General features: G+C 45.6%; 1 protein-coding gene across 1 annotated transcript in view; it reads left to right on the forward strand.

Annotated features, from left to right (window-relative positions):
* Positions 1-1,812: 1,812 nt before the first annotated feature.
* Pik3ap1 (phosphoinositide-3-kinase adaptor protein 1) overlaps positions 1,813-23,076 on the forward strand; it is a 115,913-nt gene continuing 94,649 nt past the window's right edge. The window contains exons 1-2 of the mRNA XM_027407336.2: positions 1,813-1,825; positions 11,166-11,585. Coding sequence (XP_027263137.1) covers positions 1,813-1,825; positions 11,166-11,585 — 433 coding nt within the window. The remainder of the gene's footprint in view (positions 1,826-11,165; positions 11,586-23,076) is intronic.

Genomic DNA, 23,076 nt, shown 5'->3' on the forward strand with positions numbered 1-23,076 from the left:
TGGGCTTTCTCCATGACTCTGCTCTTGCTCTGGTTCTGGCTCATTATCTTGTCTCCCCATCCACTGGTGCTGCTTCAACTCCAAGGATGGCATCTTTGGCAAGGCTCAAAGCACCCCATCCCCCACCTCTGCCACGACAGAACTACCCAGGCCATTGCACAGGTACTTCAAGTTCAGTATCTCTAAACTTATAATCCTCCCATTATCATTGCTCTCTGAAAGCTTTTATAACACATGGCTTAACTTTGGCAATTTATATTTCCTTCCTCTCGCCTTAGGATTCCCAAATTTTCAGTGTCTGAAAAGTCCCCTCTATCCCTGGATCTCAGATGAAAGGATTTCTTGGTCATAGGCATTCATGCACACATTCCACAAATAGTTTCTGAGCATATTTTGTGGCCAGAGTTGGCTCCAGAGAATAGACTCCATAGGGAAAAAAAAAAAAAAAAAAAGGACTGGGTTAACTCCAAAGGACTTAGAGGTGGATACAGGAAGCATCAATTAAAGCCATTCTGACAATACAGAAATGCTTCTATAATTTCAAAGAACTCTAATAGTGTGGAACGGCATCGCTGTACATCAGAAGAGGGGTGGAGGGCAAAGATACCCTAAACAGGGAGAATGGCAGGCAGCATGCTCACTTTGGCTTTAGGAATCCTTGTGTGTGCCTGTGTTAGGCAGAGAAACTGTGTCCAAAGATGCCCAGACCCCAATCTCTAGATTTGTTAATTTGCTACATTATAGGACAAAGAACTTAAGTTGTAGGTGATATTGAGGCTGCCACCAAGGAGCTGTTAGACAGCTTTTCCTGAAGGATCCAGGCAGCTCAGTACATTCACTTGGGGTCCTTGAAAGTGGAAGAGGGAGGGGCCTGGTGAGATGGCGCAGGGTAAAGGTGCTTGCTGCCTGGCGTTGAGCCAAAGTTTGTTTCCACGATGGAAGGAGAGAACAGACGCCTGCAAGTTGTCTTCTGATCTCTCCATGTGATCTGCAGCATGTGCATGCATACTCACTCCCACACAGCACACGAAACAAATAAATAAAAACTTTTTTTTCTTTTTAAAGCGGAGGGAGATAGAAGAAAGCCAGGGAAAGAGCTCTGATAATGGAAGTGGAGCAGTAGTGTGTGGAAGGCCCTTGTCGGTGATAACATCCATCTATCACAGATTATAGTTAACACCCATGTGCCCTCAGAGGCCCAGATCCAAGAAAATGCAGAAGGGTCACAGGAGGGCACCCAAGGGCAACGCCGAGACCCCAAGAGCCAGGTGCTCCTCCTTCCCCTTCCGCAGGCCTTCCTTTTACTTGGCGGGGGGGGGGGCAGCGTCTGAAGGACAAGCCCCAAGGGACAAGGTGGTTGGGACAGCTGTGCTACGCATCCCCACCTCAAGTCCCCCAGACCAGACAGCCCTGTCCTCTCTGCTCTCCCTCCCCCGAGTTCCCGCATCTCAGGCTGCTCCTTGCGGCCACCGAGGTGGCTGCCTGCTTTCCTGAAGCACGGGACACACGTGGCACGAGCAGGGGTCAGCGCCGGGAGCTGGTGGCTGGCCCTGTGGGCTTCTCACTTCCCTTCCCCAACCGCCGCGCGTGCAGGTGCCCAGCGGAGCCCCGCAGGCAGGCGGGGCGGACCCTGTGGACACGCCCCCGTGTGAGTCCCCGCTGCCCCGCGGGAGGAAGCGCCAGAGTCGCCGCTGTCCTGAGCGCAGCTGGGTTCCACTCCGGTCCCGTGCCAGCGACATCGCCCACTGCGGCTGCGGGCACCGGGTACCGTGCTCCAGGCTGGCCGGGGATGCGAGCTGCTCCCGCGACGGCATGGCAGCCTCAGGTGGGTAGCAGGCGCGGAGCTCCTGGGCTCCCGGCTCGCGCCCCCGCCGCTGGTCCCCGAGTTTCTCTGGCGCCACCCTCACAGCCTGAGGGACTTTTTTTCTCACTTTTTTTAGTCGTTAGTGCTGGAATCTTGTATTCTTTGCGGTCTTTTCTCAGGTCTCTGTCGCAAACTTCCCCTCCCAACTTTCTCTCGTTTCGCCTGGCCGGCCTGTGAGCGATTCTCTCCAGCTCCTTCCTGAGGCTTACCCCATCCCAGTTTCGAAGTCTACTTCTCTCTCTCTAGTTCTGCCCAAGTAGTCCTAAGATCTCTTTCTCCTCTGTAACTTCTGAGTATTGAGACAGGTGAAAGGAGGTGCTTTTCTCTTAGGGTCTTCTCCGACCAATAGGGGGCGCTCAGGAAGTCCTAGGTGTTCCTGGGAGATCAGAAGTGGTCCTGGGTCAGCTTCGGAAGTCCCTTTCCTCCACCGCGTTTGTATCTTTCTTTTTTTCTGGAATTTTGCTGACACCCGAGACTGCTGCTTCGTTAGTGTTACTCTCACTGTGTTCTCTGTGGAAGTTCAGGTCCAAGGAGAATTGGAAATTGGTGGACAAATCTATCCATCAGAAGGTGACAGCGTTTCTTCTGGCTGGCTTTGGGTTTCTTTCTGGATCATGGGCGTGTACACTTGGCAAGTCCTCAGCTCGCTGAGGTCTAGGACAAGCCACATAATGATAATGATGAAAGACAATTGATGAGCCCTGTCTGTACACCTTAGTGGACAAAAGATGTGTTTTGGTCTTGGTGATGACAAGGCAGGCCTGGTCTCTGTTCACCACCGGGTTTTGGTGGTGTGAAAGAAAACAGTAAATGGAGAATTGCTAGGTGAGAAGAGAGAGTTGCCATGTTTTCGGTTTGGTTTACTTGTGTTTACCCAGCCCACATCTGATGTTTTTAGAGACAATACATGAAAACAGGAAGAAAGAACTGTAGTGGGCTGGGGGAAAGTCAGCCCTTGGAAAGGAAGGGAGCAGATGCTAGATTGAAGAACCAACCTTCTCTAGATCTGCTAAGGTCTAGCCTGAGGCCATGGTACTTAGGAACAAGGGTACAAAGGGCTCTGATGGTACAGGCTCATTATTGAAGGCAGTGGGAGGGTGGTTCGAGGACAGGGAAGGCAACAACTGATTTAATGAAGAAAGTACTTGGCATGGGTATGTGTGATGGGAAAATGGACAGGAGTGAGGGGTCTGAGTTAGAATTTTAAACAGAATGGCTAGGTGAAGAAGTCTCAGAACAAGGGAAATTAGTCAAGACCCAAAGGAGGGGAGGTAGAGGGCCCTGGGCAGGAGAGGGCTCCAGGGAAGAGCCTTGTTCTCAAGATACAGGGAACAGCTATCATGGCTGGGTGGATGGAGGGGTTGGCCAGAGGAGAAAATAAACTGGCCATTCTTCTGTCTCCTTTCCTGGCTGGAACAGGTGAACAGCAAAGTGGGAAGCCTTTGAGCAAAGGAGGCCAAGCAACCTGTTTGTCTAGAAGGCTGGCTCCAAGGGGTGTAGCTGCAGAGGCTAAGCTAGGTGGGTGGACTCAGGTTCAGATGAGAATTAGCCCAGCAACCAAACCTGGCATGCTAGGTGGAGTGGTGAATAAAGCTATCCAAACCTCTTGCTGTCAGTGTTCTCTGTGGTGAGACACCATGCCAGGTTGTGTGAGCGAGACAGGGTCCCTCTGGGGTCTCTGAGGTCTATTGCTATAAATACTCCTGAGAGCAGGTCAAGTTGGGGGAAAGCCAAGCTCTTCACTAGTTTGCCATAGGCTGGAGAGTCATCCAGGCCCCCTCCTGTATGGTGTCCTTATTTTTAAAATAATGTTATAATATGTTTATACAAAATGCTATGTGTCTAACCTTTTGACTTTGTGACATGACATCATCTCCAAAAGAGTTGAGTCACATTCATAGCTATCCTGGGACACATTCAGCTTATGGGCTACTGATTGGGCATGCCTGAAGGAATGCACCCAGTGGTTTTTAGTGTCTTCACAAATACGTGACTTTGAGAGGAATGTCACCACCTCAAAGAGAGGTCTTCCTTTTGTTGCTTCCTTTCTAGTGCACTGATCTGCCTCAGCCTATGATTGCCCTGTCCTGGACTTGCTCATGAATGGGATCGTGCAGTCTGTGGTTTTAGTGACTGACTTCCTTCACACTGCATAATGTGCTTAAAGTCCACTCAGCTGCTCAGTTGTAGCCTAATCTTTTGGTCTTCTCAAATTCCCTGCCACTGGAGGGTGAATGTCAGTCTTGTTTCCTGAAAGATGCGTATGCTCCTTTGCTTGACATCGTGGAGAATCTTGGCTCTTTGGCCTTGAAGGAACCTTGAGTAATGAGGTGAAATGCCACCAGCTTGTGCTGGAATCATTTCCCTTATTTACCAGAGAGATCGAGAAAAGAGACTAGGATTTCCCCGAGGGCACCAAGTGTGCAGCTGGTGAGAACTGGAGTCCCCACTTCCAGGCCTTGGTCCCCCAAGAGCCCGAGGAAAGCTCTCAGACCTTGTCCTGCCCCCTCTTTCCAGGTTCATCTATAGATCTTCCTATTATTCCTGGATTTATAGGATCACAGGGCCAGCACCATGGCTCAGCTAGTAAGGGTGCTTGTCACCAAGCCTGATGACTTGGGTTGGTCCCCTGGGACCCACATGGGAGTCCCTGGGGAGAGGGAGAACCGAATCCTGCAAATTGTTTCTGGGCCTCCACATATATGCCGTGGTTTCACGAATGCACACAGTGTGCACAGACACATAGGACAATGAATGAATGAATGAATGAATGAATGAATGAATGAATGAAGGTGCTCAGGTTCAAACATGGGCTCCAGGTCAAATGGACAGGGTTCCAGGGTCACCTTTAGGCACTTCCTCTCTGTTCTTTTCTTAAATGGTTGCTGACTGACTCAGCTTCACCTCTCTTTTGTGTCCTGTGACTCCCCACTGTGGTCAGCCAGCCCCTTCCTGTCCTCAGTTCATTCCCCTCTCCTGTAGACAAACCTGTTCTTTGAGGCTCCACAAGAACAAAGCCCTTTTCTCAGTCTGTGGGGGTTCATGGGCTCTTTGTTGGCCCATGCATTGTTTGTCTTACTGAATAGGAAAAAGAAGTGATTTAGAACGGGGAGCAATGACTTGGGGCTAGAGGCAGGGAATTACTGGGGAGGAAAGGGGCATTCCCCCACACTGGGAGAATTGATGACAAAGCAGATAGCCCTGTGTTGCTCCTCCAGGGAGGAACTTGAACTTCCACTTTGGACTTTTTTACAACTTCCCCAGCTTTTGGTTTCAGCAGCCCTGAAATATTCAGGAGAATGGTAAACTGAATTGCAATTACTTACACTGGTTGTGATATTGATTGAAGTTACACCACACACACACACACACACACACACACACACACACACACACACACACACACATACACACACACACACAGAGTCACTCACAGAGGTTGTGATATTAACTTGACTGAGGCACTAACTGCTTTCTTCTCACATACCTTAATTTATTATTTATTTGTATTTTATGTGCTTTGGTGTTTGCCTGTATGTCTGTCTGTGTGAGGGTGTTGGATTCCCTGGAACTGGAGTTTCAGACAGTTGTGAGCTGCCATGTGGGAGCTGGGAATTGAATTCAGGTCCTCTGGAAGAGCAGCCAGAGCTCTTAACCACTGAGCAATAGCTCTAGCCCCCAAATGATCTAGGTTTTTTTGTTTTGTATTTTCGAGACAGGGTTTCTCTGTGGCTGTGGAGGCTGTCCTGGAACTAGATCTTGTAGACCAGGCTGGTCTCGAACTCACAGAGATACGCCTGCCTCTGCCTCCCGAGTGCTGAGATTAAAGGCGTGCGCCACCACCGCCAGGCCCAGTTCATCCTTCTAATTGCAGTTTACATCAATGTAATACATTTACTGAAATAGCTGAACCAGTATTGATAATTATTGTTTTTGGAGGGTGCCTTTTAAGACAGAATGTAATCATATAGCTCAGGCTAGCTTGGAATTCACTATATGTCCCAGGTTGGACTCTATAACGCTTGCTTCCTCTGCCCCAGCTTCCCATGTTCTGGGTGGTCAGTTATTTTTCAGTCTATGCTTTATTCAAGTCTCCTTAGTTTGTACACAATGTCCCAGGTTTCCAGTCAAGGTACCACACTTCATTTACCAGTGATGTCTCCCCAGGTGCCTCTCAGCTGGGATTGTATCATCTTTTCCTCACCCTGGACCATCCTTTTTTAAAGATTGATGTTATGAGTATCGTGTTTTGCCTGTGTGTGTATGTGCACCACATACACACCTGATGCCCGAGGAGGTCAGAAGAGGGCATCGGTTTTCCTGAATTTCCTGGAATTACAGAAGGTGTGAGCCCAGAGGACTGGGCAGTAAATCCCAGTCCTCTGCAAGAGCAACAAGTGCCCTTAATTGCTGAGCCTACCTTCGAAATCCTTGACAGTCTTTTTAAAATGCAGTGTTTTTATTGATTATTTGAGAATTTCATGTGTGCAAACAGTGTGTTTTGATTATATTCACCCCCAGAACTCATCCTTGACCCCTTACTGTCTCTTCCCAAGTTCATCTCTTACATTGAAAGTCTTGAGAAGCAGTAGTCAGTGATTTTGTGGAATGTCCCATAGTTGGGTTTGTCTGATATGTTTCTCACCATTAACTGGGATGATAGATTTTGGGGTAGATCACAGATGTGAAGTCCGTTCTTAGTTTTAAGAGCACAGACTGTTAACACAACTCCTGGTTGTTGATAGCAATCTTGGTCATTGGGTGGAGACAGTATTGGCTAAATTTATTCATTGTGAACTGATTCCCTCTGTCTTTCCATATTGGGCTTTTTGGAAAGAAACACTAGGCACAGCCCACATTTAGCAAGAGACGTGTTGTGTTTCCTTCAGGCGGGGTTATCTAAGAAATTGTCTGGGATTTGTATGCATAAGAAATTAGTATTTTCTTTCAGGTTTTTTGTTTGGTTTTTTGAGACAGGGTTTCTCTGTATAGCCCTGGGTATCCTGGAACTTGCTCTGTAGACCAGGCTGGCCTCAAACTCTCAGAGATCCTCCTGCCTCTGCCTCCCAAGTACTGGGATTAGAGACATGTGACACCACTGCCTGGCTTCCTTAGGTTTAAAATTACTATTGTCTTACTGTATTATTGCTGGAAATTGAAGTAAGGACCTTGTGTTATACCACTGAGCTACTTCCCACCGTCTCCCTACTTTATTTGCTCAGTCACCTAATTATGCCACTATATATGGACTCATGGGCACTTATTTTATGCTCTGGCTTGCAATGCCTTGTTGTATCATCTATTTTTATTCCCATACTACTCCTGCTTGGACTGGGGAAGCTCCTTCAGTTGGCTCTCATTTCCTTTCACTTATCATGTTACTTTTGCTTGAGCACATCCTTATTTATTGCCATCCAAAATGCTTTGTGCTCATTGTATACTTCTTGTCATCTGAAATATATATTCCTAGAATCACTGGGAGAGCCAGCCATTTCTCTAAGAATCCCAGGTTCTTTTGTTATTAGAAAATATTATTTCAAACAAATGGCACTAGATGTGTTTTTTTAAGTTTTTTGTTTAAGTTAAGCTTTAAGTTTTAATATACTAAGTTAAAATAACTTAGTATATTTGCTAAGTTACATTTTGTGTTTCTTTAATCTTTAAAATAGGGTGCACCTGAGAAGTTCAGAGTGTGGGGCTCTGTAGTCAACACCTGGTATGGCCCTCATGGTTTACTCTTTGTCAGCCCCTCATCATCAGTGAGTTTTAATGTTGCCTGACCTATGAGGCTGTTGAAATCCTGTGTTCCTGGACTTGTCTTGAAGGTTGAGTGAGAGAGTACTCTTAGGGCTCAGAAGACTTGACAGGTCAGTGCTCAGAAAAGAATGTTTAATTACAGCTCAAGCTTTACTGATGAATTGGTATTTAAGGAATAGCAACTGTTACAAAGAAGCCAAAGCTATGGAGGACTCCCCAGGGTCCTGTGTGTTTTCATTTCCTCAGTGACACCAGTGCTGGGCAACAGTCTTTCTCATAGGATTGGAGTAGTCACAGATACATAGTCTTCAGGCAGTTCATCTTTTCTTCTAAGGCCATCTGTCTTAAGGTCATCTGTGCATTGTCACCCTTTTTAAAGGGTCTCATGTAGCTCAGGCTGGCATTGAACTCTATATGTGGCCACCAAAGGTGGCTTTCAACTTGGAAGTTGTAGAAGTCAGAGGACAATTTGTGGGAGTTGGTTGGTTCTTTCCTTCTACCATGTGAGTTTTGGGGGGCTGAACTCAGGTAATCGGGCTTGGTACAAGTGCCTTTGCCTGCTAAGATGTCTAGCTGGCCTCATCATGAATTTTCATGCTCCTGCCTCAACCTGTCATGTGCTGGGATTATTAGTCTCACTTTCTTCTTTTTTTAAATAGTTTGTTTTTAATTTATGAGAATTGATTGATGTTTTGCCTGCATGAATGTCTGTGTGAGGGCGTTGAACCCTCTGGAACTGAGTTACTGTAAGGTGTCATGCGGGTGTTGGAAATTGAACCCAAGTCCTCAGGAAGAGCAGCCAATATTCTCAACCTCTGAGCCATCTCTCCAGCCCCCCTCCTCCCCCTTCTTCATTTTTAAAATTTTAATTTATTTTTAATTAATTAATTATTGGTTTTTCGAGACAGGGTTTCTCTGTGGCTTTGGAGGCTGTCCTGGAACTAGTTCTTGTAGACCAGGCTGGTCTCAAACTCACAGAGATCTGCCTGCCTCTGCCTCCCGAGTGCTGGGATTAAAGGTGTGAGCCACCACTGCCTGGCTTATTTTTAATTTTTTTTAAATTATTTTTTCATGTGTGTGTGCATGTCTGTGTCTGCGAGGCATTGGCTCTCCTGAAGCTGGAGTTAGAGGCAGTTGTGATCTGCCTGACATGGGTGCTGGGATTTAAACCTTCATTCTCTGGGAGAACAAGTGTGCTTAACCACACAGCCATCTCTCCAGCCCTTATTTTCTTAATGATGCTTCTTATGTCCAGGACAACCTTGTTACAATAAATCTTTTCACGCTAAAAGCCACCCGAGCCCTACCGCCACGTGGGCGCATTCGGCCAGCCACCTGAGTTCTGCCTGCCGAGTTAGGGCCCCAAATAATACACAGAGACTTATATTAGGTACAAATGCTGCTTGGCCAATGACTAGGATTTCTCATCTGCTAGCTCAGTCTTAATTATCATGAATCTATATATTTTATAAGACTTATCGTATTGAGGACGCCTTCCATTGGCGTCCTCATCCCGGGATCACATGGTGACTCTGGAGAAGAGAGAAGGGGCCCACTTCCTTCCTGCCCTTGTTTATATATGAGTTTCCCTGCTATGTCACTTCCTGTGGATCACCACTTCTTTACTACATTTCCCAGAATCCTCCTTGACTCCTAGTCCCGCCTAACTTGCTGCTTCATTGGCCAAACAGTACTTTATTTATCACCCAATAAGACAAACACATACACAGAAGCACTTCCCCCATCACAACCTCTTCTCCCTTCTTTGTCCACTTGTTAACCTTTCTGAAAGCATTGCCATTGGCTTGGTATGGTGGCACATACCTCTAAATGCTGGCACTTGGGTGGTGGAACCAGGAGGTTCTAGAGTTCAAGCTAGCTTCCCAGGGAGATGGCCAGAAAAAAAAAAAAAAAAGGATTTTTTTCCTATGGTTCTTGTGGAGCTTAGAACCCCAAGGACTTACTTTAACCCTGCCTCTGACCTTACCTGGAACTGCTCAGTGATATATGGACCTGAGATGCTATTTCTTTGTTTTTATTGTATGTGCATAGGTGTTGTAGTACATGTGTATGGTGGTGTGAGTGTGGAGGTCTAAGGACAACTTTGTGGCATTGATCTATCCTTCTACCTCTGCAGATTGTACTCGTGTGACCAAGCTGTCCAAAAGCACTTTTACACCCTGAGACATCTCGACACCCCGGGGGCTGACATTTAATTGTAAAGGCCTACAACGTAGATATCTGTTTCACGAACAGTCCACTGTCCTTCTCCCAGGGGGAAGACGGACTCCTGCTTCATTGTAGGATGTGTGTAAACTTTGTGCTCATCTATTCCACGTCACTTCCAGAATAGGATGTCAAAGCCATGGTGTGATGAAGGCATGGGGCAGTGGCCACAATAATGTTAAGAGCCTACCTTCTTTGAATTTTGATCATTGGAAGATGTGACATGACTTTTTTCTTTCTTTCTTTCTTTCTTTCTTTCTTTCTTCCTTTATTTTGTAAGAGTCTGGCATACTTTCTGATAGGAGGAAGTAGGGGCTTGGGCAAAAGGTTGAACTGGTCTTGGCTGTACTATTAATTTATTGATTGTGAATTTGATAAGATCCTTCATCTTCTCAAACAAAGTGTTTCTTTCACCTGTAAATGATGAGTGAGGGACCAGACGACTCCACCTCTGCCCTCTTTGCCTGTTAGTTTCTGGCATCCGTGCTTCATTAGAGGGAGAAGAAAAGTTCATGTCACAGAACTGCTGTGGGGAGTGTGCAGATATTGTGGTGTAGGTCAAAGCATCGATTCACTGCCTTTCCACTGGCAATGTGAGGATCATGACACCAGTTTCCAACTCTCGAGGGTTCCTTTTTTATTTCAAGCTCTGTGCTGAGAACTTGACCTGAAATACACATAAAAACTGCCGTGCTGTTTCTACTTTCAGATGAGTAAACCGAGGCCCAGAAGATCTTAGTAGTTTTCCTAGGGTTGTGCAGCTAGTTGGCAGAGCCAGAATTGTAACCCTCAAAGTCTGATCCACTCCTGTGTTCCCGAGCACTGTATTTGAAACAGAACCATGTTTCCGAGTCAAATCAAAGAGTTCAGCTGCTGGCTACCACTGTGATCCCTAGCCAAGTAAACACAGTGTGCCACATTGACCTTTATTTTATCTTTAGCAGTGGTACTATCGCCCAAGGATGCTGAAGTGAACTTACCAGGCAGTGTGTGTGGAAGAAGACTTGAACAGCACCGGCTTTATGTACAGTGCCTGCTGTTATTAAGCTAGCACAGACCAGCTATGGAGGAGAGGGCCATGCAGCATGTGGCTGAAGCAGTACCTTCTAGGATCTAGAATAGTGGCATGTGTTTGGGTGAAGAGTGTGGCGTATCTGGCACATTGGTGGGCTGTGAGTAGGGAGAATGGCTAGACAATTGCTGCAGGTAGACCTGGGAGGTTGTAGTATGCCAGGCACTGAAGGATGGTTTATCTCCCTGGTTTCAGATTCTCTCCGAGAGGGAGCAGGTATTAACAAGCTTTCGTGTCTCCTTGCAGGGTGGGGCCGAGGATGCGACATCCTCATCTTCTACAGCCCAGATGCGGAGGAATGGTGCCAGTACCTACAGGACCTTTTCGTGTCATGCCGTCAGGTTCGCAGCCAGAAGATGCAGACATACCGGCTGGGCCCGGATGCTTCCTTCTCTGCCGAGGACCTGCTGGTCTTCCGGAATGCACGGTGCATGCTGGTGCTACTGTCTGCGGGGCTGGTGGAATGCTTCTGCCGGCCGGGACTGCTGCCAATGCTGCAGCGTGCCTTCCACCCTCCACGGCGTGTGGTGCGGCTGCTGTGTGGAGTGCAGTCCAGAGATGAGAACTTTCAGGCCTTCTTTCCCGAATGGGAGCACTGGCAGGAGCTCACCTGTGATGATGAGCCAGAGACCTACCTGGCGGCCGTGAGGAAAGCCATTTCTGAAGGTAAGGGTTCATGGCAAAGAGAGGTGAGCTCAAGAGCAATTATAGAGCCACGTTATAGATCCAGGAGAAGTATTTTTATTTGAACATTGGTCATTTGCTCTGGAAAATGACAAAAACTCTCCGGAGATGCTGTGTCCCCTGAGGCTTTCTCTCAGGGATAGAGCACTTCCTAGCATCTGCAAGTCCCTGGATTCAATCCCCCAGAGACTTAGGTATTTCTTGGTTTAGAGCAGTCAGATTTCTAAGATGAGATAGATTGAACCTTCTTTCTAGAACTTTCTATGTTTTGGAAGACACAGAATCCAGGTTTCCTACTAGAAGAGGGGATACGAAGGAGAGACCTTCTTCTTTGATGGTTATGGGTGTGAGCGGCTTGCCTGTCAGCCCTCCTGCTGCAGCTCCCCCTGCTTGCAGTTCACTTCCACTTTTTCTTTGCAATGACCTCCAAAACTTTGTTGAAGTGTCAATTAAAGATAACCTGTTTATGGAGAAATAACCCTCTATTTTTCTGGCCAGCCCACCTTGTGTCTTTTGCACTGCTTCTCCTTTCAAATTGGTGACATTCCAGCCCTTCCTGCAGGGCTAATGCCTTCAGCTGGCCCAGGAAATGTGACACACTCTGATTCACAAAAGCAGAAGATGGGCACTGGGATGGTCACAGGTCGCAGCTTTTCTTCCCCTTTTGGCTTTTCTTTTTGGCCTTTGTGTGTGTTGTGGGCAGGCTATACATCTGTCTTGTGTTTTCTTTCCATTTGAGATCTTGGCACCAGCCAAGAAAACTGGACAATTCCCGGCCCAATTTCACTGTGCCTCTGCAGTCCCAGGTGTAACCTGTTCATTGATGTAGCTCATCCATCCCCTCTCCCTTCTCATGATCCAAATCCAGAATTAACCAGCTTTAAGCTGGGCCTGGTGGTGCATGCGGGCTTGAAATCCCAGCTTTTTGAGAGACAGTGGCAGGAAGATCCAAATTTCAAGGTTGGCCTGGACTTCACAGTGAGTTCAAGACCAGGCCTGGATAACTTAGTAAGACTGTTTAGGGTGGAGTAGGAGGAAAATAAGAAGAGGCTGAGGATGTAACTGAGATCTGGAACGCTTCCTCTGCCCTAGTATGTGCAAGGCTGGAGGTTCAGCCCCTAGGACTGAAGCAAGAACAACGATCCTGTGTTCTGGTTTGCTTTCTGTTGCTGTGATAAAACACGCTGACCAAAGGCCATCTGGGGGAGGAAAGGATTTGTTTCATCAGGGACTTAAGGCAGGAGCTCAAATCAGAAAGCAATGGAGGAGAGCTGCTTACTGGCTTGCTCCCTATGGCTTGCTCAGTTTGCATTCTTTTTTTTTTTTTAAATATTTTATTTATTTTGCGTACAACATTCTGCTTCCACTAGAAGAGGGCACCAGATTTCATAACGGATGGTTGTGAGCCACCATGTGGTTGCTGGGAATTGAACTCAGGACCTATGGAAGAGCAGTCAGTGCTCTTAATGTCTGAGCCATCTCTCCAGCCCTCAGTTTGCATTCTTATACAATCCAGGACCAGCAGCCCACAGGTAGGCCCTTCCCAGACAATGATTCATCAAGAGAATGCCCCAAAGACATGCCCACAGGCCAATCTGATGGTGGCAGTTCCTCAGTTGAGGTTTCTTTCTTCCCTGTTGAGTATGAGCAGGTTACAGCATGGCAGAGCCGTGCTCAGTGCTCACTTTGTAATACAAATTACTAGTGTTAATTCGAGAGATGACTCACCTGAAAGGCTTGGGACCCCAGTTAGCAGTTTTCTAGAGTTTGCTCATCTTGACTTTGAAATGACAGAAAAAGCACATCATTCGAATGTGCATGATCACATTTCATTGCTGTTTTGGGAGCTGTGAGCCAACTTACAAAGAACCCAGACACCCTAGTTGTTCCTCCCCAAGAGTTATGTCATTGCAGTGGTCCAATGCAACCCAATCATTGTAGGCCACCACAATCTGCCAATCAATCATTCAGAGCTCCTTGGGAGTGTTGCCATTTCACAGTATGTATTCATGATTATTTTCTTAAACAGTATTGTGGCTGTATTTTAAAAACTATTAGAGGGTTGAGAAGAAGCTCGATGATAAAGTGCTTGCTTAATGTTTGTTAAGTCCCAAGATGTGGGTGCTGGAGGTTAAGAAGTTGTGCTGCTCTTGCAAAGAACCTGAGTTTGGTTCCTAGTACCCACTTCCGGTGGCTCACAACTACCAGGAATTTCAGCTCCTTTAGGAGCTGTGGGTTCCTGGGGCATCTTTACCCTCCCCCCCACACACATGCACACAGACACACATGTGCACATATAACTAAGTAGTAAAAATAAATCTTGAAAAGTAAAAAAGATTGCTTTTTAATATTATTTGGGTGTATGCAGTTAGACATCTGCATACATTGATCTCCTCTAGTATTTTACTTTTTACTCCGGACTCTGGGGCATTCTGTGAGCCTTCAACTTCCAGCGTTTCAGAAGGTGAATTATTTCACAGTAGTGTTTCTGTTCCAAGAACAAAAAAACCTGTCATTGGAAACAGATTATTTTGATAAACAATTAAAATAAGCTGCTTAGTAGAAAATCTGCAGTTCAGAATCAATGGGTGTAGGAACATACAGAATTAAAGGGGATTGGCGACTCAGATTGCTGGTGCTCATACATAGTCAATTATACTTGAATTTGAATAAATGCCTTGTAATGATAAATCTTTCTGCTGAGCCACCTGAGCCCTGCTTCCACATGGGCCCTTTCTGCCAGGCCGCCCAAGTTCTGCCCGCCGCCACGTTAAGGTCCCAAGTAACACACAGAGACTTATATTAGATACAAATGCTGCTTGGCCAATGACTAGGATTTCTCATCTGCTAGCTCAATCTTAATTATCATAAATCTATATATCTTATAAGACTTATCTTATCAAGGACGTCTTCTGCTGGCGCCCTCTCTTGCCGGCAGATCACATGGCGACTCCAGAGCAGAGACCAGGAGGAAGAGAGAAGGGCCGACTTCCTTCTTGCCCTTGCTTATATATGAGTCTCCCTGCTATGTCACTTCCTGCCTGGATCACCACTTCTTTTCTACATTTCCCAGAATCCTTCTTGACTCCTAGTCCAGCCTAACTTGCTGCCTCATTGACCAAGCAGTACTTTATTTATCATCCAATAAGACAAACACATACATAGAAGCACTTCCCCCATCATCTCCTCTTTTCTGTCTAAATAAAAAGAAGGGTAACTTATCTTTTATAATAGCTGAAGAAAACTATAACCATAACAATCTGTCTTCAACTCCATCAAAGACCACAGAAGGATGATATATAAACTCAAGAACTGACAGAGACATCTCGTTGCATGGACAGTCACCCAAAGTTCCTCTGTAACGTTGGGGCATCCATCTTCAGCTTATAGGCCACAGTGTGTCTGACACACTTCTCCATTTCAGCAGGAACACTTCAGGACTGTTCATCTTGTTTTGTAAGTTCAGCAGTCCCTTTCTTGTGAAGCAGGGTTCGGGCGGCTCAGCAGAAAGATTTATCATTACAATGCCTCTCAAATTTTCATGTACAATGAGGAGCCTGAGGACCTTATTAGTAGCATATGTTGACTGAAGACTGGGTGAACTCATTTATTTCTTATTGCATTTATTTCTTCTTCTCTCATACATTATATCCCAAATGCAGTTTCCCTCCCTCCACTTCTCCCAGCCCCTCCCTCCCAACTCCCCTCCTCCCCTCCTCTCCCTTTTTCCCTTCAGAAAAGAACAGGCCTAAGGCTATCAGCTTGGTCTAACAAGTTACAATAAAACTAGGCACAGACCCTCACATCAAGTCTGGATATGGTAACCCAGTAGGAGGAAAAGGGTCCCAAGAGCAGGCAAAAGAGTCAGAGACACCCCCATTCCCAACTGTCAGGAATCCCATAGGAACACCCAGCTACCTAACCATAACATATTTGTAGAGGACCTAAGTCAGACCTACACAGGCTCTCTGTTTCTTCAGTGTCTGTGAGCCCCTATGAGCCCTGCTTGGTTGAAGAACCTGCGTTTATTTTTCTAATTATTTATTTTTATTATATGTGCATTGGTGTTTTGACATAGGTGTCTGGTGTTTTGCCATGGGTGTCAGATCACCTAGAACTGGAGTACCAGACAGTTACAAGCTGCCATATGGGTGGGTGTTGGGAATTGAACCAGGTCCTCTGGAAGAGCAGTCAGTGTTCTTAACCACTGATCCATTTCTTCAGGCCTGAATGTTCAGATCTAACAAGCTCTGTTGCCAGTGTGGCGCATGGTCCACCACCTTCAGACCACTGGTCACAGCTCTACTGTGCATGAACCATTTTCTCAAAGTTCTCTGGAAACCAGGGCAGCTCTTGGATACCCACTGGTCTGGGAATAAAATTAGACCAGTGTTAGATGGTTAAACTGTTAGTTTTCAGTGTGGAACCCTGGAGTTCTCTTCTACTTACAAAGTCAGTGTGTTCAGTCTGACAGGTTTTAATCTTTCAGTTCTCTAGATAGAAATGGTCCTGACTTTGAAATGGTCCTACTGCTACATTAATCCCTATTCTTTCTTCACTTACTAATTGATAAATATTTCTATTTCATGAAAAATATTTTGGTGGATTTATGCTATCTTTAAGTTTTGCTGTCTCCTTAAAATTGAACAGATGTTTTAATTAGAGTCTGCAGTGTGTTGGAGTTTATCTTCCAAGTTCTTCATCTGTAAAATGATGGGGTTGGACCAATGACGTGGAAGGTTTCTTCCATCCCTCTGTGCTGTAATACATCATTATACACTTGCTAAGAAGATGGCAAGTCACCGAAACTTTTCAATGGGTCCAGCTCAGTTCCCAGCAACAGTGCATGCAGTATGGGAGGCTATTGTTCTGGATTCTTTTCTGGACTCATTGAGTGATTATTTTCAAATAAGGAAGTGAGAAAACCCAGGCTTACAGCACAGCAATTATTTCCTCTTTTGACTGAAGCTCTATTCTTTGCTGCAAATCTCACTGGAATATAAAAATAGATTCTGTGAGACTATGTGGGGAAGAACTCGGTGTTGGGTGATAGCGAGCTTGTTTCAAAGGCTCTGCTGTGTGTTTGTTTGCACATACGAGCATATGCATGCTTGCCCACTTGCTGAGTGGGGACAGAGGCACGGAAAGCTTTTGTTTAGCACCACAGTGGTGACCTCCCCTGCTTTTGAAATGGTTTATTTATTCTCTGTGTGTGTTCAGGTGTGCAGAGGCCAGAGGTTGACCTCCGCTGTCTTCCTTTATTACTCTCCACCTTGTTTCCAAGGTGGGATCTCTCACTGAGCTTGGAGCTTACAGATTAGCTAGACGGACTGCACCCCACCATCATTGCTGTAGCACTAAGATTACAGGAAGCTCCACCATGCCTAGCTTTTAGGTGGATGGTGGGGCTTGAACTCAAGTACTTAGGCTTACACAGAGTACTGTACCAACTGAGAGCCCAGCCCTTGTCTGCCTTCTTCATTTGCATTATCCTCTATCTGCTTCCCCTGCCTCACCACACCGTCTATGTTTCAGGAGGCCTCATGGTACCCAAAATTATAATGTATTTCCCCTTTGGTGCCCATGGGGAGCTATGAGAGGGTAATGTCTATATCTGATTTTCTCTGTAGATATTAGCATCCCATTGGTTTTTATTTTTCCAGTTTTATTGAAGAATAATTGACAAATGAAATTAAAGTGCAAAAATAAGGATTTGTAATACATATTTAGTGTAAAAACTAATTAGCATGGTCAAATTAGTTAACATCCCCCCCTCCCGTGTGTGTGTGTGTGTGTGTGTGTGTGTGTGTGTGTGTGTGTGTGTGTATGTGTGGTGTGTGTGCTGAGGACTCTTTGCAAGTCCAAGTAAATACTATGCTATTATTAACTCTGACTTCTATATTGCACAGTAAATCCCAGAGCTTACTCATTTCCAGACTGCAGTTTGAACCTTTGGATGGGGTGCCATTCCCCAGCCTCCGTCCCTTGGCCATCACATGCTAACTACATCTATGAGTCTGACTTCTTTAGATTTCATGTGTAAGGGAGGCTATGCTGAATTCATCTTTCTGCATCTGGCTCATGACCCTTACCACAATGTCCTCTGGGTTCATTCACATTGCAGATGACAGGATTTTCTACTGTTTTGTAACTGAGTAATATTCCTTTATGTGTCTTCTCAAATTAAAATGAATATTTCCCCAAATAAAGTAATATATGCTTATCACAATGCATAAAAATGGTTTTTAAAAGCGATGTTTCCCATTTTGCAAATAAATGAAGAGGATCTTCCCATGCTTCACACCTGTTCTTCCTTTTCATATCATGTCTAGTGTTCCCACAGATGGAGTAGAGCGGCTACACGGAGTGTCCCTGTATCCCCATGAGCTTAATCCATGGCTTTGCTGTGGGTTTGGTGGTTGTACTTTCTTTTTTTAAGGTTTCCCTTTGCGCCCTGGTTTAGTTCAATATATGGAACAGCCAGTAATAAGCTGAAAGCTTCTGTGTATGTGTATGTGTGTGTACATGTGCACGTGTGTGTACATGTGTGTGTTCATGCGTGTGGGCAAGTGTTTGTTGTGCCTGTGCATTTGCTCACAGAGGCCAAAGGAGGATGTTAGGTGTCCTGATTAATTGCTTTCTGCTTCGTGAACTTGCTGAGCCGACAGCTAGCAAGCTACCAGTTCTGACTCCTGTCTCCATCTCCTTCCCGTAACACTAGGATTGTAGGCACACAGCCGTTATGGCTTTAAAAGCATTTTAAAAAAATAATATAACAGATGCTGGGATGCTAACTTGGGTCTTCATTCTTGTACAGCCAGTACTGTTACCCACTGAGCCATCTCTAACCTGGGTGAATTTTTTTTTTTTTTTGATACTCAGTAAAATGAACTGGACATTCTATGTGTTTTTATCTCTGCACAAGTATAGATAGGCAGATGGTCTTACTGCCATTGTACAGATGGGGAAACTGAGGCTCAGGAGGTTCAATGCCTGTGTGAGGAACAAGCTGCTCAGTTTGGCACCAAAGGCCTTTTTATTTCAGAATATCCCCCCTACCCTTTGCCTTGCATTTTCCTGTCTTCCTTCCCCACCTTCCTCTTTCCTGTTCAGACTAGAAATGAAGCAAGGCGCTACAGTAGAAAAGGGCAGAGGAAGTCTTCTTGACTCTCCAGACCTCAGATTCCCAGGCCACATGGGGCCCTGGGGTTGCCCTGGTGTTTTGTGTACAGGACTCCACCCCTGGCCCACTGAACCACAGTATCTGGGGTTAGCCCTGGGAATATGAATTTCAGAAAGCCTCAACGGCCATTCACTAGCCAGGTCTGGGCTCTGTCTGGGGCCTGGTGTTCCACCATTTGATTCTTCTTGTCAGAAGAGGCAGCAAACCGAGGGCTGTTCCGGAAAGTCACGGGGACAGTAGTCCCAGGGGCTCAGAGTTTGCTGTAACTTGTTGGCACAGGCCTTCAGAGAAGTCAGACCCTTTCAGAGAAAGGGAAGTTGGTATGCTCGCTGTGTGGTGGCTTGTGGATGGTGAGTTATGGATGACTTCTGGGGTTCCTTGCAGAGACGGAGGGGAAGGAGATGGGTTGAAATCTGTTCGACAGGACAAGTTTCGTCCCACTGTCCCGTGTGGCTGTGGACTTCCAATCTTGATCTTTCTGCGTCACAGTTTAGTCGACTTTGTAGCCAGCTCCTTGTCATATCCTTGTATACCCCCCACTGCTGGGTGCTTTCTTCATACTTTCCCTTTTGAAATTATCTCTGCTTTGGGGAAGGAGGCGCCTGGCTGGGATGGTGAAATCTTCCTGGTGTCACTGAAAAGCTACAGTCTGCCTAAATGTCATTATGATTTCCGCTGACAGGCTCCCTGACTATCCTGTGAGACCAGGAGAACTGCTTACTCTCCTAACTGCATGGCTTACTGCCAAATGTACCTGAACCAGTTAATCAAGCCCAATGCCCAATGAAAGACCAGTGCCCATGGCTCTTTCCATTGTAATCTCCAAGTCCCTTGGAACTCCATATTTCCCCACAAAGTTGTGAGCTCCAGGGGCAGGGGGTGGTGAGCTTGACAACCCCTCCCCCAACTGCCCCCTCAGCTAGCTGCCCAATGGACTTCACCTTTCTCTCCATTCACTTGGAGTGTCTGTGTTCTTTCAGAGAAAGTATCTGATGCCCTTTGGTTGTGAGCTGCTGTGGGAAGGTAGTATAAAGTGCTGAAGTCCTCTGGGGTGGGAGTCTCAAGCTTCCACCTATCTGTGTAAACTGACCAATGTAGGTGGGAATGGTGTCATTGGACAAGGAGTTTGTGTGTTTGATTTTGAGATAGGGTCTCACTATGTAGCTCTGGTTGGTCTGGAACTCAATATGTAGACCAGGCTGGCCCCCAGACCATAGAGATCTGCCTGCTTTTGCATCCCAAGTGCTTGGATCCACTTAGATGTAGGCATTTTATTCATTCATTTCTTACGATGCTGTTTTAGTATGTTTTTTGCATCTTGTTTCCCCTGGGAACATTATTATGGAAACTCGGAAGGGATCCACACTCTCTCACTCCTGAGAAGCCCTTTTCTAGACATCACTTTATTTGATCTCCGTTGTTTCCCTATGAGGCAATGCCAATATTACCTCCATCTTCAAGATGACAGGCAAGGCCCCAGAAGTGGCATCCTTTGCTCAAGGTCACAGCTTTTTCATCTGCAGATGATTGGGACCAAGGTTGCCTGCTCTGTAGTCTGGTGTCTAGCTACTCTATCCAGATGGCAAAGCCTGTCTTTCCTCTGATGGTGCCTGTTGGGCTGCTCTCAAGGCCCCATGCTGGGGTCATATGAGAACTGCTGTCGTGTGTCACTGTCTGAGATACACACAGTGCATGCTGCATGGGAAATGTGAAATTTTCTAGTAGTTGCTGTCAGGAAAAAAATTGCCATAAAAAGAGAGGCAAAATTAATCTTAGGATTTATGTAGCTCAATCTATTTTTATTTTAATAGACATTAAGTATAAAAGCTACTTAGGGAGCGGGAGAGATGAGTCACATGGCATGTGCTTTAAAACAGGTCTTCTTCTATTATCAATGCATCAGTCACTGAGCAGTTTTGGGTGAGCACCTGCCAGGTGCGGGCATGTTGTGTAGTTTCCCTCTTCATCCTCGTCATCCTCCTCGTCTCTCACTGGTCTCTTCTTTTTTTGTGTGTTCCTTCCCACTCTTCCCCTCAATTTTTGAAACTTCCTGTATTTTAAAAATTTATTTTAAATCATGTGTATTACTTATGTCTGTCTGTATGCCCAGGTGAGTGTAGCGTGTGAGGAGGACATACAAGGGCGTTGGATCCTCTGACGCTAGAAGCAGTTGTGAGCAGATGGACTTGGGTGCTGGGACTGAACTTGGGTCCTTTGGAAGAGCTATATGTGCTCTTACCCATCTCTAAGCCCAAACTTTCTGTATTTTGCCAGCTGCTTAGCTCTGATCCCAAGATCTAGAAGTTCAGTTCTGTTAACACAAATTATCTATGTGGACCAATCAAGCTTCTGTATTTGAAAATGACAAGTTTACCACCTGAAGTGGCGAGACTGAGCTCCCGGGAGCCTTTGTGGAGAGCAAATCACAAGGGGGCACTTGATTGCCCTTCAGGAAATCATTCCCCAGGTCAGGTCCTGGCCATGTAGATTACTGTCTGTCCGCGAGGCACACTGCCACCACTGCACAAAGACCCGGACAGCTCTCTTCATGCTGATATGGAAAGTCAGACAAAACTGATTAAAGGGAAGAAGCAAGAGGTAGAAAAGCATGTCTCTCACAGTGTTAGTTAGATATTTAAAAGGAGTGCATGTCCACGCTGATATGCATAACTATGAGGATATGCTCTTAGCTTTCTTTCTAGAAAGATGCACAAGAAACTGTCACAGGAGGGTACTTTGGGGTAGACGGAGGGCATTTTGAACTTTTGTTGTAGATGTTTCCCTAATGTTTCATTTTTTCTATAGTTGTGATTTCCTTTCGGTTAGGAACTTGAGGGAGAGAGAGAGGGAGAGAGAGAGAGAGAGAGAGAGAGAGAGAGAGAGGGAGAGGGAGAGAGAGGGAGAAAGAGAGAGTGACTGTCTTGGGGATGGGGATTTTGTGTACATAGAGGAAGGAAGGTGTTGGGTTTTTGTTCTCTACTTCAAGTAGGTTGAACTGAAGATTGAGTTCCTTGTGAAAACCCCTTCGGCCTTTTCCCCGAGACAGGTCTTCTGGTAAGGGGAAGTGACATAGCATTGGTTTGCACCATTGCTGCGAAGTCTGCACTGCTACCCACTGATGTGGCACCATGCCTGGGAAGCAGGAATTGCTGTTTCTAAGAGAGTCAATAGGATTTGACTCTTGTTGCATTTGTACTGATGACGTCTTAGGTTACCACAATCTCTACGGGGACCGCTAAGAGATTATGAGTGTGTGTTGCATTGGTGGACACTAGCTGCAGCAGTCGCTTGGCTATTCTGGATCTGTTCCAGTCCTCTTTAAAATTTTAGGGTGGGGGTGGTGATATGAGTTGAGACCTCAGACATTTATAGATGTAAAATCCCATGATTTTGGTCCCGTAGCATTTAAAATCCTTTCCCTTCCATTGCTGCGTCTCAAAGTGAGACTTTTCTAAATACCATCAAATATATTTACAGCATTTATTTCAGCTAAGAAGTCATCCTTCATGACAGGGCTTAAGTAAAGCCTGAGCTGACTTGTTAATAGTTGCTTTTAGTTTATGGACAGAGCTCTGGTTCAGTCTTAGACGATGGCATCACACCTTTATCCTGTGGAATGGTAGGGCATACACATCTGCATCTAACATTTTCCTTTTTTTCCCCTATGGTCTACAGGAAGATACACACATGTGAGTTCTTAGTAAGATGATGGGGGCAGGGGAAATGAGAGCAAGTGAGCATGACAGAGCAGATCTGTTAGTTTCCTTCTATTACAGGTTTCACAGCTTTTCAATTTAGTTTCCACTAGTCAGTCACATGACCAAGAGTATGTCTGAGAGGCCCCCAAATAGGATGGTTTAATACTGTGAATGACTCCTGGCCTGCCTATTTAGACAAATCACTGAAGCCACATTTAAGCTTATCATATGGACCTTTGGGCAGAAAACTATCTATTTTAGCCAGTTTACAAAATGTAGACTTGAACAAAGGCAGTTTATATGCAAGACACAGAAAAATGAATGAAATCAGTAACTGAAGAAAATGGCTTTTTTTTATGTGTGTGTGTTGAGGAGATTTTCTGGCTTTACTTTTTCATGCTTAATAAAAATTACTAGTCTCAAAAAAATAAAAATTACTAGTCTCTACAGATGATGTTTTATACGTGTAAGTGCCTGATAGGTGGTGGAAGGACCAATGACTGGATGAGTTGGTAAAAACCAGTTTGAAGAGAAAGATTTCTCCCATGTGTGTCCTACTGAGGGGCCCACATAACTGTGTCCTTTGCATTGT

This window comes from Cricetulus griseus, chromosome 3 (genome assembly GCF_003668045.3).
Source record: "Cricetulus griseus strain 17A/GY chromosome 3, alternate assembly CriGri-PICRH-1.0, whole genome shotgun sequence".
NCBI classification, from domain to species: Eukaryota; Metazoa; Chordata; class Mammalia; order Rodentia; family Cricetidae; genus Cricetulus; species Cricetulus griseus.